The sequence below is a fragment of the Moschus berezovskii genome, chromosome 3 (assembly GCF_049115385.1).
Source record: "Moschus berezovskii isolate FMDL1 chromosome 3, NW_MosBer_1.0, whole genome shotgun sequence".
Taxonomy (NCBI): Eukaryota; Metazoa; Chordata; class Mammalia; order Artiodactyla; family Moschidae; genus Moschus; species Moschus berezovskii.
In genome coordinates this window covers 72,970,906-72,984,386 of record NC_142462.1, presented here as the reverse complement: position 1 = coordinate 72,984,386, position 13,481 = coordinate 72,970,906, and the positions used below count along the sequence as shown (strand labels likewise).

The 13,481-nt window shown below is 37.6% G+C and overlaps 1 protein-coding gene across 1 annotated transcript in view; it reads left to right on the top strand.

Annotated features, from left to right (window-relative positions):
• Positions 1–13,481, top strand: part of AVL9 (AVL9 cell migration associated) — a 60,684-nt gene that overhangs the window by 36,251 nt on the left and 10,952 nt on the right. Inside the window, exons 9-13 of the mRNA XM_055420915.2 lie at positions 1,078–1,147; positions 1,434–1,966; positions 8,549–8,683; positions 9,876–10,095; positions 12,738–12,855. Of these exons, the coding sequence (XP_055276890.2) occupies positions 1,078–1,147; positions 1,434–1,966; positions 8,549–8,683; positions 9,876–10,095; positions 12,738–12,855 (1,076 nt within the window). The remainder of the gene's footprint in view (positions 1–1,077; positions 1,148–1,433; positions 1,967–8,548; positions 8,684–9,875; positions 10,096–12,737; positions 12,856–13,481) is intronic.

Genomic DNA, 13,481 nt, shown 5'->3' with positions numbered 1-13,481 from the left:
CTAAAGAAAAACCCACACAGCAATGAAGACCCAGCACCCAACTCTCTGCAACTAACGAAAAACCCACACAGCAATGAAGACCCAGCACCCAACTCTCTGCAACTAAAGAAAAACCCACACAGCAATGAAGACCCAGCACAGCCAAAAATAAATAAATAAAACCTTTAAAAAAAGAATAGGGTATATTCCTACATAACGAAAGTATTTTCATATTCAAGAAATTTAGCATTGAGATAATAAATGATACCTAATGTGCAATGCCTTTTCAGATTTCCCCAGGTATCATAATAATGTGCTGTAAACTGTTTGCTTTTCTTAATCTGGGGTCCATGGATCATGTATTGCATTGTTGCTGCTGCTGCTAAGTCGCTTCAGTCGTGTCCGACTCTGTGCGACCCCATAGACGGCAGCCCACCAGGCTCCCCCGTCCCTGGGATTCCCCAGGCAAGAATACTGGAGTGGGTTGCCATTTCCTTCTCCAATATTGCATTGTTGGCTCTCTTTAACTCAAACAGTTCTACCACCTCACCTCTTGTTTTGTTTCTCTTTTTATGACGTGAATTTTTTTTTAAATAATCCAGATTAGTTGCATTTTAATATTGGTTTTGTATGATTATTTTCCTTTGACTCATTTCAGATTAAACTTTTTTGTCAAGAATGTTGTATAGGTAGTGATGTGTCCTTCTGGGGCATCATATCTGGAGGCCCATAACTGCTTGTTCTCTTATTGGTGATATGAAGTTTGATCATTTGATTAAGGTGGTGATTGCCAGGTTTCTTCATGTTAGTACTTGTTATTTTCCTTTGCAATTAATAGGTGAACTGTGGGATGATAAATTTGAAGCTAATGTGAATATCCTGTTGCCCAAGAGCCTTGCACAATAGTTTCAGCATCCGTTGGTAATTTTTACTTGAACCATGATTTTCTGATTCTGTCATAAATTCTGTACTAATTAGCTGTTATACTTCCATAAATAAGAGTTTCCTTCTCTCCCTTCTTTGCTTTTTTTCTTTTTTAAAAAGTATCATTGTGGACTTGTAGATTTTCTAATTTAATTTTGATTTACTCCATTTCAGGTTCTCTTTTATATTTCTCCAGTGAATAAATTGGTGGGTGCCCTGATGACTGTGTTATCCCTTTTTCCAGGTAAGAGGGTAGCAGTTTCCACTCTCTTACTTATTCTGGACCTTTGAATGATAAAACTTTTCAAGGACAAAGTGGTTAGGGTTACCGTCTATTTTAATAGGATATTTTCACTTTGGCAATAGATTTCTCTTTTGTCTGAGATTTTCTTGTTTTCAGTTAAAATTTGAGCACGCATAGCTCTTCAAAATTTTTTATAGGGGTTCCACTATTTAAAGCAGAATACACAGCTCTTATCTTCTAATATCTTATTCTAAGCCAAACCATTCTCCAAAATTGTATGTTTTAGGCATGATTGAACATGGACTCAGTGACAGTTCTCAGTACAGACCCCGAAAGAGTATGTCTGAAGATGCTGGGCTTCAGGAAAGTAATCCTCCTGCAGATGAATTTGTTTCTATGCCTGCTTTGGACATTTCCAATACCAACTTGGGAACTGTCAAGAAAATCCTGGGGAACCATGGAGGAGATGCAGCCATCAAGACTGAAGAACCTTTGTTCCAGGTAGAAGACGATAGCAGTGAACAGGAAGCCAGCGATAGCAATCAATATCTGAAACCTCCTTCTCGCCCATCTCCAGAGTCTTCAGAAAGTGACTGGGAGACCCTGGATCCTAGTGTCTTAGAGGACTCCTCCTTGAAAGAACGAGAGCAGGTGGGGTCAGAACAGACAAACTCATTTCCAAAGGACTCTTTGCCCTCAGATAGTCCTCCGATTACTGTTCAACCTCAAGCTAATACCGGCCAGGTGGTCCTGATACCAGGGCTGATTTCTGGCTTGGAGGAGGACCAGTATGGCATGCCCCTGGCCATCTTCACAAAGGTAAGAGTTAACGTCCTTTATTAATGCCCATAAGGATAGCACAAAATCCTTTCATAATTTAACTTTCAGTGTTGAACACATTTAAGTCCGCAAATTCTCATTGAAAACTGTAAAATAACATAGCAGATGTGTAGTACTATGACATCTGTGACCATGATGTAAGACTGCAGGGGATTTCGATTAGTTTGGAAACTGAGGTCAGCAATCACTGTGTTTGGTGTGTTTTTCATTAGGTTTACCTTAAGGGGAAAAAAAACAAGACAGCCTTGATTACATTTAATGAATGTATATTAAAGTAGCATAATTCCAAAAGCTGCAATTTTATAAGAAAGAATAAAAAGCTTAGATGGCTAACTTAAATAGTACGATATAATACACTGTTTTGGTTAACTTGCCTTAAAAATTAATCTTTAATCTTTTTATGGAAAAACATACAAATTGTATTTCTGATTTTTTAAACTAATTTAAACACACCATAGTAAAACAAATTGCATCTTTGATTCAGTATCTTATTTCTAGGGTATCATTTCTTTATGTCGGTAATACTATATTAGGATTCTGGAAGCTACATTTGAGGAGAAGCTACTTTATTGTCATTCATGAATTATTTTTTTTAATGAAGAAGATGAAAAGTCCCATTTCATTTTTCAGTCAAAGAAGTATTTATTACCTTCCTACGTTCCAGGCCCTGTACTAGGTTCTAAATTCTTGTATCCATGGCTTTTCAGTTTAACCATGAAAGATAGATACATCTGTCCAGTAGCTAGAACAAAATTTATGTTTTTCTCTAAATACTTTTTTTTATGCTTAAAGTAAAACTTTATATGGAAAAGAAAATGGATAGCATTGACTTGACATCAGCTCTAATCCACTATGTGATAAATTCTTTCTGGGTTTATCCAGTTTTATAAATAAGTACTTGCCCCAAGTCAGTATTACTGAATAGTTAGCAGAAAATGCTGTCTTTGTTCATTTTGTGGTCTGTTAGGGGATGCTGAAATTATCTTAACTGGTTTCTTGATTGAACTAATGCATATTTGCTTAAAACTGGAGTTTAGGAGCCTGGGGAGAAAACTCTGGGCCCTCAGACTACTAAGTATACTCAACAGCCACAAATTGTGGGTTTTCTGAACTCACATATGGGTGTCATGACTGCCTATACTTTCTGGAGCCCTTACTTTTGTGGCTTCACCCACCCACTCTAATTTTTATCATTGTGGAGATACTAGGAGGGAGATTAACTGGGGTGGGGGATTTTGGTTCTGTCTGCGAGGTCGCTGAATTAAACAAAGCAATGTTAATGTGTTATATGTGTTGTTTATGAACTGGTTGGCAGAATATTCTCTTTGTGTATGTTATATCAGTACTGAATATATGATGGGCTTACCACCATCATTATGGTAAATTAAACATTTTCCTTTTAGGTTTTCTGTTTTTTATTATGTAATGATTCAAATCTAACTTGTTTAATCACAGTTTCAAATACAATTACTGATTCTTTGATGTCAGCAGCTTTGGAATATGAAATTCACTTAAAAATGAGTTGCTTTTAGGCTTTTCTTTTTTCCTTCTCTTGAAGATCTTAAAAATACTTGTAGAGAAGACCCGGATTAGCAAAGCATCCTGAAAAGTCATTTCAAATATAGCCAAAGAGAAGCTTGGATGCCCACACAGTACTGCTGAAGTAAGATAGCAAGCTTTGAAGAGAATAATGAGTTGACTGGTCCCCTGACTGTGTTAGCATATGAAAGTTATGCTTGGAGAGATTCCAAAGCTCCAAATTTCCAGTCTTCTCTCTGGGACTTGAAATTGATGGTGCATTTCTTCTCAGTCTTAGAGATGAGGCTTATTACATAAACACTGTAGATATCAGACTCTAAAGTATGTTTGAACTTTTCCTGAGAGCTGAATTAGGGATGTAAGGAAGAAACTAGGTTGCTGAGGGAGAGGAGATGGGACTGGTGGCAACTTCAGGACAGGATTCCGTGGGATGAGGGGAGGGCAATGAGGGCACCAAAGGAGAAAGATGAAAATTTAGAAAACATACCCATGTATTCATAGATATCTATGGGTGATTTTAGGTATTCATTAAAAAAAATTTTTTTTCAAAGTGAAGTTTTTAACTTTTAAAAAAAGATAAACACCTACTTAGTTTTTTAAATTACATGTATCGTACTGTTTAAAATTTAGTAATAATTGCCTCCACCAGAAGACCACTTAATTTAGAATTCTGTTGTTTCAGTCTATAACTATTTTAGTAAAACAAACTTATGAAAGAGTTAATAGTAAGTGTAGTTGGAAACCAAAATTTTTTCTGCTTCATGTATTAAACTTCTTTATATATTGCTTCTGAGTTTATATTTGGTTTGCTTGCTTACAGTGTCATATTCAAATTTAGGGAACCTACAAATAACTTGACTAGCTAAAAAGTAATAGATGCATGTTTTTGAGTTTTATTTAAGTGGCACAACAATTTTCCCCCCTCCTCTCTCAACATGATTTTTAGTTTCATCATAATTTGGCATGAAGTTGTGTTTTATTATTCCTCTGTGGTTTTCTGGTTTTGGCTATTCTGCAATATATAAATTCTGTGGATAGATATCTACATTGTTTCTAGTTTCTGGTTACTACAAAGAACGCTTCTATTAAATTCTTATTCAGTAATCTTGGCTGTATATGTGATACGTGCAAGCATTTCTTTAGGAGTCAGTGCTTAGAAGTGGGAATACTGGATTATAAGAATGGGTAGATTAGCTTTACTAGAATAATTCCAGACTGTTTTCTAAAGTGGTTGTGACAATTTCTATTCCCACAGCAGTGGATAAGAGTTCCTTTTGCTTCACATTCTCACCAATGGTTGTTATTGTCACACCTCCTAATATTTAGCCAGTCTGATGGTATCTCGTGGCTCTTAATTTGCCTTTTTTTCAGTAGTCACTGTTGAGGCTGACCATCTTTTCATATTCTTGGTAACCTTTTGAATTTCCTTTTGTGTACTAATTGTTCAAACCTTCTGGATTGTTTCCCTCATTGTCATGATTTGTGAGACTTCAGGCTTCATAGTTTTGACTTGTACATTTTGGGTTTTGTCTACCTGGAATTCATTTTTGTGAATGTTGAGGAAGGGCGTCTGCCTCTGTGCTTTGTTGCTGCTTCATCTGTGTATCTGTCTGTCCTTGGGTCAGTCCCACACTGTTAATTACCATTATGTCATGTCAGGCAGAGAAGAGGCTTCCCCTCTTGCTATTGTTCTTCAAGAGTTTCTTAGCCCTTTGCATTTCCACATCAATTTCAGGATCAACTTAAGTTCTTACTTATACTTAAGATTTAGATAGGGGTTACCTTTAAGTGCTAGATAAAGTTTGGAGAGAACTGACATCCCTACAGTATGGAGGCTTGCGGTTCACAAACATGCTTATCATCTCAGACCTGAGAGATAAGAAAGTGGCAGTTGGTCCTAATGACATTGTAGCCCTTGCCAGGTCACAACGGAGAAGGCAGTATGCTTTTGAAGTGCTGTAACAGATCAGCTCACAACAGGTCTGCCAGATTTACCAAGCTGAGGTGTGTTTTTTGATGCTATCTGTTTCTTAGTTTTAATCAAAAAACAAATATAAGATTTATCCGCTTTATCATTTTTAAGTGTACAGTTATGTGGTATTAAGTGTATTCTTTCTCATGGTTGTACTACAGATCTCTAGAACTTTCTCATCATGCAAAACTGAAAGTCTGTATTCTTTAAACCACTACTCCCCATTCTCCCCTCACCCCAGCCCTTGGCACCCATCATTGTTTCTATGAACTTAACTACTTTTAAATACTTACATAAGTGGAATCATACAGCATTTATCTTTTGGTGACTGGACTATTTCACTTAACACAATATCCTCAAGGTTCATCCATGTTGTAGCGTATGACAGAATTCCCTTCCTTCTTAAGGCTGAATCATATTCCATTGTATGTATGTACCACATTTTCCTTATCCATTTATCCATTGATGGGCATTTGGGTTGCTTCTGCATTTTGGCTATTATGAGTAGTGCTGCTGTGAACATAGGTGTGCAAATACCTCTTCAGTTTCTTTTTTTTTTTTTTTTTTGGCCATTATATACCTCAACCCAAATGTAGAAGTTAAAGCACCCTAGAAAAGTGGAAAGTGGTGATGTGTTTGGGTGTAGAGGCTGCTGTATTTTAATATACTCAGACTCTTACTGCCACTGTACATTGGAGACCTTTAAAAGATTTAGGCTAGATTGACCATCGGTAAAAGTGATGATGCTAAAATTTTAAGGTTATTTTGAACTACTCTTTAAAGTAATTTTATAAATCTGCAATGCTTTCACATGGTTCAATATTCAGAAGGTTCCAAAGCATCTATAATAATAAAAAATCTCTCTCATTCCATTCCCTGCTACTCAGAGAATAGCAGGAAATTTGTCCCCCTCTCCGTTGGCAACCAACCTTACCTAATTTATGTCCTTTTTTAAAAAAAAAAATACAAAATATTCCCTGGAGATGAACTTCATCACTTACTGCAGGGTACTCCAACATATAGAAAAACATTTATTCATTGCGCTAGTCATGAATAGTTAGGATTCCTTTTGCAATGATAAGTAATCCTGCAATAAGTAACTTTTACACAAATCTCACACATGAACAGGTGTATCTGTAGGATAAATTGTAAGAAGTAAAATACTGGGTCAAAGAATATGGATGTGTATAATATTTTAAGGACTGTATTTCTTCATTAAAAAAAAAAAACTTTGAACTATTGACCACATTCTTAGTTTTCATGCGACTTAGCCAAGAATTCCACTGTTGACAACAGACTTTTCTTCTTTAACAGAATCAGTTGTGAAATGCAATACTATGAGCAATTGAATCAATCTTTGTAAATATTGGTAGTTCTGAAAGTGCCCTTATCAAGGATTCTCAGTCCTGGCTGGGGGAGTAGGAGTATTTGGGGGAGTCCATATAAACTTTGAAAGAGCATTCAGCGTTGTAGTATTTATGTTCAGAAACAAGTAACAAGTTTTTAATACGTAGCACACAAGGTAAAGTATGACTCATGAGTCTACCAGCCGTTTGAGTGATTTGGCATGAGGAGCATGGGTCTTTTCCGCCTTTAGTCACAAGAGGGCGTGGGTTGAGAAACACTATATACTGAATATGTGTAAGGCATAGACATGGGTTTATTTTTGCTGCTTCTACTAGTTCGCATTTTATAGAGGAGAGGAAAACATTGTCAAGAAGGAGAATAAAGCCAGTTTATCAGATATGTATTCCAGCTTCTGGAAGTCTTCTCTCATGCCTTCTCCTAATAGCTGGCTGTATGGTACATCCTAGACATAGGGAAGGACATGAAGTAGCAGAAGTGGTGTTTCCTTCCCTCCGAGAAACTCTCATGATGGAAACAAGACATTATCTGGATAAATGTGGTTCAGTGTTTTGTTTTATTTTTTTAAAGATGATTAGAATAACAAATAAACTGTCATCAAACTTGATTGAAAACAAATTCAGGAGTTCTGCAAGTCCTCCCTCCTGGCTTTATACACTAATTATGCCACTTGTTGAGATCTATCTTGATTTAGAATTTTTCAGCAGAAATTCCATTTCCTCCTTCAGTACATCATTCCAGTGTTAGCATTCCTTTTTTCTCAGGATATAGGCTTTTTTTGTACACTTAACTCCCTGGTGTGGTTTGGCAGTTAAAATATAATTTTCAGGGCAATGGTATTTTCAAATGCAATTCAACTGGAAATTTTAAATACACAACTACTGCCATGGTCATTTTTGCTTTGAACATTTAGTAGCAAATATCTTGAAATAGTGTATCATTTTAAATTATAGGACAGTAAAATAATTGCTATGCAGTGCTTTGCTATTCTCACAAGAGTACTTTGGTGGTTATGTGCAAATGCTGTGTTTTAAAATTTTACTGAAAGAAGGAACAGCTTTCTACTAAACAGCATACTTTTAATGGGCTTAATATTAGTACTTCATTCCTAAATGAAAAAAAAAAACCTACCTTGAAAGTTATAGTGGAAGTTTTTAAGTTGAACTGAAAGCCAAGTGGTCATGCAAGACAACCTTCATGTTAGACCACCTTGCCAAGATTTGACCATTTATGGAGCAGGTTAGCAATTAACTGGCCTTAATACAGTCAGGACCTGTGGTTGTTATTATTGATATATTTTTGTGTTGATTCAAAGATCAGCTGTTTTAGGAATCGCATGGGGTTGGGGGAAGATTGGAAGTTTCCTTTCCTATTATTAGCTATCTTGGCTTGATGAGGGGCTTCCTGGTGGTTCAGTTGGTAAAGAATCCACCTGTGATGCAGGAGACCCAGATTCCATCCCTGAGTGGGGGGAATCCCCTGGAAAAGCAAATGGCAACCCATTCTAGTATTCTAGCCTGGAAAATTCCATGGACAGAGGAGCCTTGTGGGCTACCATGGCCCAGTCCATGGGGTCGCAAAGAGCTGGACACAACTTAGTGACTAAACCACCAGGACACCAGCTGTTATGAGAGACATGGCTGTTCCATTACTTTTCTAACATTTTCTACTCGTGTAATTCATAGGGATATCTGTGCTTGCCTTATATGGCACTGCAGCAGCATCATCTTCTCTCTGATGTCACCATTCGAGGATTTGTTGCTGGAGCTACTAACATCCTTTTTCGACAACAGAAACACCTCAGTGATGCCATTGTGGAAGTAAGTTGACATCTGAGTGTAGGTCCTTGACTGCTGGTCCCTGTTTTTCTTTTTTAAATGGAATTTGGGGCATAGTAATAACACTAATAGTGGTCATAATTGCTTCCTTTGCCAGGCATCCTAAGCGCCTTAGGTATATGAACTTATCTAATTTTCATAACAACCTGTGAGATAGGAATTGTTACTGTCCATATCACACCTGCAGAAGCTAAGGAACAGACCGCTGCTAAGTGGATGAGCCAGGATTCCTACCGAGGCAATCTAGTCTACTATAGTCTCACAATAAAAGTGTGTTTATCATTTAAATAGTTTAAATACCTCTACCTTGTTTAATATGCCCTGATAGCAAGCGGAAGGAGCTAGAGATAAACATTTAATAAGAGATATCTTCTATATTAATAAGAGATATCTTATTAATATAGAAGAAGTATAAATAATTTGTTAACTTTTACAGTTAAAATAATTTTTACAAATGGGTGGAGGGGATTTCAGCCACCCTAAGGTTTCTGTAGTTCCAACAGAAAGTACCAGAATGTGCTTCCTGGGGAAATGTTTATAATACAATAAATTAAAAATCTGGGATTCAAAGCTATATGGATCCCGATAATGAGGGAGAAAAATACATATATTATACCTTCCAAGACAGGAGGATATAGATGAAAAGACCACAGAGTTTTCTTAAACATTATTGTTACATTCTAGTTCTGAAGTTGGTTGGTAAGCTGATGGGTATTTATCATTATGCTTTAAAACTAACCTGTAAGTTACATGTAGTTCTTTCTGTGTCAAGTATTACATAATAAATATACCCCAAAGTATCTGTGCAGTCAAAGCAAAAATTTTTAGTAATTGTATTTAATTAATTGTATTCATTTCTGTTTGTATGATAAAGGTGATTTTTACTGTACATTTCTATATTTTTCAAAATATTTGTCAACATGAATCACTTTTATAATTCAAAATTAAGTATTTATGCATGTAAGAACAAAAAATGAGCATTTTTTTAAATAGTGAAAAATAAGAAACAACTTCAGAATAAAAAACCTGTCTCTTTCTTAGGTTCATCTTTTGAGAATGCTATTATTCATATTTTTTATTTCCAGCTCCAACTTCCCAGTAGTTACTCTTTAAAGTGTGGCATGGATATCTGCATGAATGCCCAGACTCTGACTTGTACCTGGGTACCCTCTAGGTAGAAGAAGCTCTGATCCAGATCCATGATCCAGAACTTAGGAAGCTGCTCAACCCAACCACTGCAGACCTAAGGTTCGCAGATTACCTCGTGAGGCATGTGACTGAGAACCGGGACGACGTCTTCCTGGATGGCACGGGCTGGGAGGGAGGTGACGAGTGGATCCGAGCCCAGTTTGCAGTCTATATCCACGCACTGTTGGCCGCCACACTGCAGCTAGGTAAGGAGCTCACAGTCACTTTCTCATTTTGTAACTCTGGATGCTTTGAATTGCGTAAGAAATAAAGTGATCAGAAAAATTACCTGTCACTCCACACATATAGTATTAACTACTCTTCACAGTTTGAGTAATTCACATCCTTCTAAACCGTTTTCTATGCTTATGTTTTGGATTTTAGTTTTGTAGTGTTTGTGGTAGTCCTTTTGCAAACATGGATCCCATTTTTCATGTTTTTTATAGCTTAGTTTTTCTTTATAATATAAACACGTATCAAGAGAGTAAATGCAGATCTTCATCACTTTTTACATGATTTAGTATTCCACCATATGGAAGGATATATCAGTAGTTGAGTGCTATTTATAAATACTGCTTACATGTTTTTAAGATATAGGAGGGATGGAAAAAAATATTTTAAAAAATAGAAATCATTAGAGATCACATTCTGAGTGATTAAACCTTCAAATTTATCCATTCTAATAGTATGGTTAAAATGGATCAGGCAAACATAGAATCACTCCTGTGTTAAAAAGTCTCATTCCCCATAGAAACAAATATATTCAAGGAGAAAATGAAGCTCTGCCAATGAGCTTTCACACCTGGGATACCTGCCACCCTGCACATTAGCAAACCAGTAGATTTGGTAGTGATTGTGCTAAGGTGGTTAAAAGCATATGGAGCTTCTGTTTTTCCTCCTTCTCAATGATCTTTCCAACTGTTTCCAGGTTGTTGTTTTTTTTTTTTTAAATTGTGGTGAAATCCATATAAAAGTTACCATCTTAACCATTTATAACTGTATAGTTCTGCAGTGTCATTAAGTACCTTCACATTGTGGTATCAGTAGATGTTTAAATCAACCCCACTGCTGCCTCCTCCTAGATTAGTTCTTCCAATAGTATATGTAGAGTTTTAAATCCAGGCTTCAGGCATGTTCTTCACTCACTAAAAAATCTATGGAGTGACTCCTTATTTGTTAATGGGATTTTTTTTTTTAATGTCTGCCTCTTCTACAATTGTAGCAACTGAGATCCCCAAATTAAATCCTCTAACCCAGAATCACTCAACCCGAGTCTCCACCAGTCATGTATGTTCCTGAGTAATTAATTTACTTCTTAAAAATATTTTCCTGAGTACACAGTAGCAGTGTACTTTCAGAGGGAAAATTTAACATGTGTGGAGACCCACCCTTATTTTTTTGAGCACTTAACATCTACTAACTCATTTCATCGTCCCAACAATCGTAGAGGTAGATACCATGTCATCTTCATTTTACAGACTTGAGAAAGGGAGGCACAGAGAGGTTAAATAACTTGCTCTTCCCCTGGTAGGAGACTAAGCTGGACTTCAACCCAAGTAGTCTGGTTCACACCCAAGCTTTTAAAGGAAATTTAGCCCAATGAGCTGATTGGTGAATATATTCTTAAAAGCACTTCCTTATGGTACATATGGAACCATGAGTGTTCTTCTCTTCCTGTCCCAACAATGAAGGTCACATGTTTTACCTTCAAAGCAAGCAACTTGGAATTATTGTATGAAGCAATAACCATTTGAATCAGTTCTCCAAACCTTTTCTGTTCTTCCAAGTAGAAGAAACACTGTGGATTGAAGCTTCCTCTTGATAGTGATGAAGCCAAAAAGTTTTATGCATTAAATATATGAAAATCCCCTTATTAAGTATTTTGACTGTGAAATGCATGGACACTCAAGAGTGAGTTTCACTGAATAGTAAGATAAAGAAAAAAGAATGACTAAAAAGAACCAATTATTCTAATTTCCTTTCTTAGAAAATGGTATTTGTGAAAATTTTTTAAAAATACACTAATTGCCTACTCCATATATATATATGTCAGTATGTTTAACCCACTCTAGTCTGTAGTTTTGGAGAAGGAAATGGCAACCCACTCCAGTGTTCTTGCCTGGAGAATCCCAGGGACAGCGGAGCCTGGTCGGCTGCCATCTATGGGGTCACACAGAGTCGGACACGACTGAAGTGACTTAGCAGCAGTAGCAGCAGTCTGTAGTTTTTAATAAATAGTACTATGCCTCCTTTGGAGAAGGCAATGGCAACCAACTCCAGTACTCTTGCCTGGAGAATCCCAGGGACGGAGGAGTCTGGAAGGCTACAGTCCATGGGGTTGCTGAGGGTCGGACACGACTGCGCGACTTTACTTTCACTTTTCACTTTCACGCATTGGAGAAGGCAATGGCAACCCACTCCAGTGTTCTTGCCTGGAGAATCCCAGGGATGGGGGAGCCTGGTGGGCTGCTGTCTAAGGGGTCGCACAGAGTTGGACACGACTGAAGTGACTTAGCAGCAGCAGCAGCATGCCTCCTTACCTTGGTGAGGAGAACATGGAAATATTTTGGAGTTTTTAGGAACCTTAGAAAATATTTGGCTCAACCCCCTTATTTTCTAGTAAGAAAAATGAAATTTCAAGTGATCAAGTGACTTAGCAAAGGCTACATAACTTCTTACTAGGGTTCTGGAACTTGACCCAAGTTTCCTGACATCTGGTAGGCTTTCTCCCCAAGAAAGCAGCAGGGGACAGGGAGGCTAAAGCCATTTCTTTACTGTTATTGGTTATTAATCTTTATAACCCTGACTGGCTACAGTCCAGCCCTACTTTCAAATATTTACTTGACAGATAATGAAAAGATCTTATCGGACTATGGGACGACCTTTGTTACAGCATGGAAGAACACTCACAACTACAGAGTCTGGAACAGCAACAAGCATCCGGCACTTGCAGAAATAAATCCGAAGTAAGCACATCCTCTACAGGGTGATAGAGGTGGTTGACTTACTAAGCGTTTCCGAATAAAGAAAATTATGTCTGAACTCTGATGATACTGTGAATATCTTCAAGAATTCCTTAAATAGATTTTTTATAAAAGGCTCCCAAGTACAGGGAAGCAGCTGAAAACTGCTTCCCTATTCACACTTATATGCACAAGGCATTTTGGAAGCACTAACATTTCTCCCCGGAGAAGGCAATGGCAAGCCACTCCAGTACTCTTGCCTAGAAAATCCCATGGATGGAGGAGCCTGGTAGGCTGCAGTCCGTGGGGTCGCTAAGGGTCGGACACGACTGAGCGACTTCACTTTCACTTTTCACTTTCCACTTTCACACATTGGAGAAGGAAATGGCAACCCACTCCAGTGTTCTTGCCTGGAGAATCCCAGGGACGGGGGAGCCTGGTGGGCTTCCGTCTATGGGGTCACACAGAGTCGGACACGACTGAAGTGACTTAGCAGCAGCAGCAGCAACATTTCTCCCAGCTTCCAGTATAATTAGGAGATGAAAGTCCTAGCCTGTGGGGATGCTCATATGTCATATTGATCTTTCCTCCCTTTCTCTGGATTTTTGTCTCAGCAGAATGGTCAAGCA